We start from the raw sequence: 6243 nt of genomic DNA on the forward strand, positions 1-6243 counted from the left end.
TTTATCATCTTATACTTCACTACTTAACCAGCTTTCACTGGTTTCATACCATAATCTAAGCTGGCAAGGTCTTCAGACACTTCCTTTGAGCTCATGAACTGTATGAACTATGTATACTGAGATTAACCAAATGCACCACTGAAAAGTGTATTATCTTACTTTTTTTCATTGATTGTACTTAATTGTATTTTTGTATTTCCTTCATATATATGTACCTGAGCTGAGGTGACGCAAAAATTTCCCCGTTGTGGGATCAATAAAGTCTTATCTTATTTCTATCTTATCTTAAAAACACAGGAAATCATTCCTGCCTGTGGTTATCTTTCTGTTTTTAACTTTATATTTTATATTTTGTGTGTAACATATCGGGGATATTTCTATATTAGAGCTATTTTGTAATATATTGTATTATTTAATATGGTACTTACTGTCTTGGAGCACGTGTGACCACATATTTGCTCTGGGATTACTGAAGTATTGTGTCGTTCTGGTGTGCACTGTGTACTGGGAAAACTAGTCAGTGGAATTTCCCACAGATGGACTACAGTCAAGTTTGAATACCTTAAGGCTTAAAAGAAAGCGAAACCAGACTGCCAGTAAAGTCAGTCACGTGATCCCATATCTTTACAGGGTATCCGGCACGCTCTGGTCTGCGGCAGCTCGGTGCTCGCAGGTGTTTCTGAAGCTTGTCAGTGTGAAATTCCTGCCATTGTTTGAGGAATGCACAAAGGGCATTTCCACTTTCCGCCGTCATGTTCCGGGCTGCATACCTCTGTAATAGGCTGTGAATGGTGGTGACGGCAGTCAGCTGCCGCACTTGGTTTGTTCGTTCATACTTCCAGCGTTTTCGTAGATTTTTCTGCGCTCCCGTGACAAGTTTTTGTTTGTTTGTTTGTTTGTTTTCCAGTCGCGATCATGCTGAACTGTGGAGCGTTCAGGAATATAACCCTCGGACTGTGCTGTAAGTCGACAAGTGCGGGCTGGTTTGCGCGTGTGTGAGGTTTAAAGGGAATTTACGCTTAAGTGTTCCTTCCCATCCAAAACCAGCGATCGGGATGGCAGAGGGGTTATTCAGGGATTACTCCCCGGATCTAACAGAGCTGGAAAATAAGATCGGGATGAAGACACCGGAAAGTCTTCTGACCTGGATGAGAGATGCTCCAAATTGTGAAGGTGGCCGGAGGTCTGAAGTGAGCGGCAGGGAAAACCACAGCGCTGATTTCCCCGAGGCTTTATCTGACAAAATTAACAACTTAAAAAAAGAGCTGGTAAACATTTCTGTGCTCACTAATAATTATTTCCTGTGTGTGTGTGCGTGTGTATTATATGATACAGGTATATTTATAGAAAAGATTCCAAATGGAGTTTCCATCATGCGTTTTAGTGACTCACCATTACCTGTGTATTTTTCCTTACTTGGCCAAAGCTAAGCTACAACCTGTACAACTTGTTTAGCAATCACTGTGACATGTATGAAGTGCCATTCTGAGCCACTTCACAGGCAGCAGTTTATTTCTTATGACAGTCACTCTTACCTGTGTTCTCACCACACCTGTCAGTGCCACATTCTGACAACAGATTCCTATGTTGACTCCCACCACCTTTGTTCCACTCTAATGCAATTAAAATGAGCATGATAGTGGGGTGGAAGGAGTGGAGAAGTTCATAGTACACACACACACACCTGTTTCTTCAGTTACACCTTAACACTCACTAACTCTGTGGCATTTAATCAGAGATGGCTCCGTTCTGCCGATGTAAGGATCCTACGGCAACTGGTGGCTTTGAACGAAGGGATCGAGACCATGCGCTGGCTACTGGAGGATAGGGGCCCTTTAACCAGTCGTGGCAGCAGTTTAACAGGAAGCCTGAGCAGCCTGGAGAATGGGCCTTTGATGTCTCCCTGCAGGTGGGTAACCAGGTGTCCCACTCTCTTGTCTCCATGCCCCACATACTAAGGCAATGTCTCACATTTTAGTGTGCAAAAGAGAACACAGAGACATACAGTGTGATTTTTTTTTTAACGTTTTTATTGTGATTGCTGCAAGCATGCAACTTTAACAGCTTTAATGTTTTCAAAAAGACTGTTGGGATCAAGGTGTTAAAAAAAACCCTTCTATTTTTGCTTCCAGGTTATTTGTTTTACCAATGTTTAATCTGCATACCTTTGACATGTTTTATTTTAAAACTATGTGTCAGTGTTACTAATGTGTCCCACACAAACATATTTTTTGCCCCACATTTAATTTATTGTGTTCTGGTCACCCAGCGTGTTACCTATTTAGTCTTTTGTAGATTAAATGACGATGTTAAATATGCGTACAGCTGCTAAGAGGATACACTAGGAGTAAGGTAAAGCTCTTGAACTAGAATTTTCTTGCATCCCTGCAAGTATACACAAGTGGCAGTTTCCTAAATTTAGTAGCCTACAGCATGTTGGCAAAATAATGCAAGATTTTCTAAAAGCGGTTAAAGGGAGAAGTTGTGGATCAAAGGATAGTCAAGGACGTTTGTGGCAAATTAGAAAACTCAACTGGAAAGACATAAATCACAAAATTGGCACATAAAATGCTGGCCATGATTTTCAGGCCCTTGCAGAAGAGGTCAAAAATTATGTGTTGCTGACCCATCAGAATAGACTTTCCTTGAGAGAAATGAACTTAAATCCTGCCTGTGACTGATGCATTTCTGTTTCTTTTCCCACAGAGAAAACCCAGACTACCCTGAGGAACTGACTGAAATAATGGGTGAGAATTCAGAGAATTCAAACCCTAAAAGCTATGCTGACATTCTCAGTTCAGACTCTAGTGAAGGAACATCTCAGAGTCCTTCCGGCTCCGAATTTTTGATCAATCATTCTGCTCCTGGAAGTTTTGGTCAGACATCATTTAGTCCAGCCAGTGGATTGAATGATGAACAACCACAGGACGTTTTTCTAACGTATTTAGCGCCAAAAGTAAAAAATCGTGGCGACACAATCAGAAGAGTTTTGCTTAGATCTTTCAAACCAAGAAAAAGCTTGGACGTGGAGACTTTTGACCCCACTCCACTTCCACGAGAGACACAGACATTACACCAACCTCAGGAGAGTTTCACAGCATCTCACACCAATATTATAGAAAAGGAAGACAGTGAAACCAGTGAGGAGGAAGTTTTTCTAGGCTATGATGCCCGGTGGTCCTGGGTGGAATCAGAAGATGATGTGACATATGTATGACGACCTCTGAACACAACTTTGATTTATGATCTTTGCTTTAAAGCTTTTCAACTAGTGATCTGAGACGTAAAGGCACTTTGGCACATTTTTTAGAATAAGATTAAAGCCACTGACTAATGTGAAGTTTCTCTGTGTGTCACTATATACTCTGTGTGTTTGACTTGATATTTTTAAATCATTTGTTATAAATATTAAATAATTAGAAATGAATGATGTGATGAAGGTTTCAAACACCTGAATGAGATCTGAGCATCAGATTTTGTGTCTTTGTTGTGTAACCATCGGGTCTTATGTTTTGTATTTGTTTAAGTAACTTTGCTTAGCAGTTTTCTTATCTTGAATTTTATGGACACTGTGCTTTCTTTCCTAAATCTCTTGAAGATAGGGGAAAAATAGCAGAAGGTGATTTTTTTTTTTTCAATTTAGAGTAAGGCTTTTTGTATTTATGAGCCTAATATATCTTTTTTATATATACAGTGGGGCAAAAAAGTATTTAGTCAGCCACCGATTGTGCAAGTTCCCCCACTTAAAATGATGACAGAGGTCAGTAATTTGCACCAGAGGTACACTTCAACTGTGAGAGACAGAATGTGAAAAAAAAAATCCATGAATCCACATGGTAGGATTTGTAAAGAATTTATTCGTAAATCAGGGTGGAAAATAAGTATTTGGTCAATAACAAAAATAACTCTCAATACTTTGTAACATAACCTTTGTTGGCAATAACAGAGGTCAAACGTTTACTATAGGTCTTTACCAGGTTTGCACACACAGTAGCTTGTATTTTGGCCCATTCCTCCATGCAGATCTTCTCGAGAGCAGTGATGTTTTGGGGCTGTCGCCGAGCAACACAGACTTTCAACTCCCGCCACAGATTTTCTATGGGGTTGAGGTCTGGAGACTGGCTAGGCCACTCCAGGACTTTCAAATGCTTCTTACGGAGCCACTCCTTTGTTGCCCGGGCGGTGTGTTTTGGATCATTGTCATGTTGGAAGACCCAGCCTCGTTTCATCTTCAAAGTTCTCACTGATGGAAGGAGGTTTTGGCTCAAAATCTCACGATACATGGCCCCATTCATTCTGTCCTTAACACGAATCAGTCATCCTGTCCCCTTGGCAGAAAAACAGCCCCATAGCATGATGTTTCCACCCCCATGCTTCACAGTAGGTATGGTGTTCTTGGGATGCAACTCAGTATTCTTCTTCCTCCAAACACGACGAGTTGAGTTTATACCAAAAAGTTCTACTTTGGTTTCATCTGACCACATGACATTCTCCCAATCCTCTGCTGTATCATCCATGTGCTCTCTGGCAAACTTCAGACGGGCCTGGACATGCACTGGCTTCAGCAGCGGAACACGTCTGGCACTGCGGGATTTGATTCCCTGCCGTTGTAGTGTGTTACTGATGGTGACCTTTGTTACTTTGGTCCCAGCTCTCTGCAGGTCATTCACCAGGTCCCCCCGTGTGGTTCTGGGATCTTTGCTCACCGTTCTCATGATCATTTTGACCCCACGGGATGAGATCTTGCGTGGAGCCCCAGATCGTGGGAGATTATCAGTGGTCTTGTATGTCTTCCATTTTCTGATGATTGCTCCCACAGTTGATTTTTTCACACCAAGCTGCTTGCCTATTGTAGATTCACTCTTCCCAGTCTGGTGCAGGTCTACAATACTTTTCCTGGTGTCCTTCGAAAGCTCTTTGGTCTTGGCCATGGCGGAGTTTGGAGTCTGACTGTTTGAGGCTGTGGACAGGTGTCTTTTATACAGATGATGAGTTCAAACAGGTGCCATTCATACAGGTAACGAGTGGGGGACAGAAAAGCGTCTCACAGAAGACGTTACAGGTCTGTGAGAGCCAGAGATTTTCCATGTTTGAGGTGACCAAATACTTATTTTCCACCCTGATTTACGAATAAATTCTTTACAAATCCTACCATGTGAATTCATGGATTTTTTTTTCATATTCTGTCTCTCACAGTTGAAGTGTACCTCTGGTGCAAATTACTGACCTCTGTCATCATTTTAAGTGGGGGAACTTGCACAATCGGTGGCTGACTAAATACTTTTTTGCCCCACTGTAATTGCCAAGACAATAAAAGTAATTTATTGGTACTCTTGTTTGTTTCTTAGAAGAAAAGCCTGAATGTTAAATGTCATTATTGGTGAAATAACTGTTGTGTCCTTATATAGTTGGGGAATACATTTTTTTTTAAGGTAAAAAGCATCGTCTAACTTGTTAAAAGAACTCCCATAGGTACTGCGGTGAGTTTGGATTTGGTGACTGCTAAAGCTGAGGCCTGTTTGACATCACTTTCAAAGTCACCAAACCATTCAGGGACACATTTTTGCCCAGCAGATGGAGGCATTTTCACTGCCATCAGGACATGTTTCTGCAAAGGTTAAGGGCAGGTGGTCTTTCACAGTGATCTGCAGTGATCCACCCCTATCAACCAATCCAAACTACTCACAAAATGCCATCACAGCATAACAGAGCCGGGACAATCTAGGATCACAGGAATTTTTTGGTCCCGCCTGCACAAATTACACCTGTCCTGAGACTAAATGTAAACTTGGTTGTGGAAAAAGTGGCTACAAAAAGACTAATTTTAATTGCCAAAGGTAACAGTTCATATAGGTTAGAAATCCACTTTTTTATTTTGCTATATCCCTCTTACTATTTTAATCAATTTGTTTAACCTCAGCATATTTTAAAGAACAACAGGAACAGGAAGAAACCAGGCTCGGGCAGAGGCAGCCAGTTGGAGGTTAACGCGAGAAAGATGGGGCAAAAGACATACTGTGGAGCAGAGGCAGGGATTAAGTTTTAAGCCTAAAAACTGAAGGCTCTGCCTTCCATTCTACTTTTGAATATCCTGGGAACCACAAGTAAGTCAGTAGTCTTTTTATTTGTTTTTCTTTAATTTATCGTGATAATCATATGTCCATTGTTAGTGGTGTAATACGTGTTAACGCAAATCCACAATTGATTATTTTGAATTTTTTTTTTTTTTTTTTGCTTTATTAG

General features: G+C 41.0%; 1 protein-coding gene across 1 annotated transcript; it reads left to right on the forward strand.

Annotated features, from left to right (window-relative positions):
• Positions 1-641: 641 nt before the first annotated feature.
• LOC146554030 (uncharacterized) lies at positions 642-3709 on the forward strand. Its single transcript, XM_085254637.1, has 5 exons — positions 642-820; positions 908-961; positions 1048-1268; positions 1737-1909; positions 2707-3709. Exons 2-5 carry the CDS (start codon positions 916-918, stop codon positions 3215-3217), a joined length of 951 nt encoding a protein of 316 aa, XP_085110763.1. The 5' UTR covers positions 642-820; positions 908-915; the 3' UTR covers positions 3218-3709.
• Positions 3710-6243: the final 2534 nt, after the last annotated feature.

This window comes from Mchenga conophoros, linkage group LG18 (assembly GCF_057382185.1).
Source record: "Mchenga conophoros isolate Kocher_MC1m ecotype Shallow Benthic linkage group LG18, M_conophoros_male_GT1.1, whole genome shotgun sequence".
Classification (NCBI taxonomy): Eukaryota; Metazoa; Chordata; class Actinopteri; order Cichliformes; family Cichlidae; genus Mchenga; species Mchenga conophoros.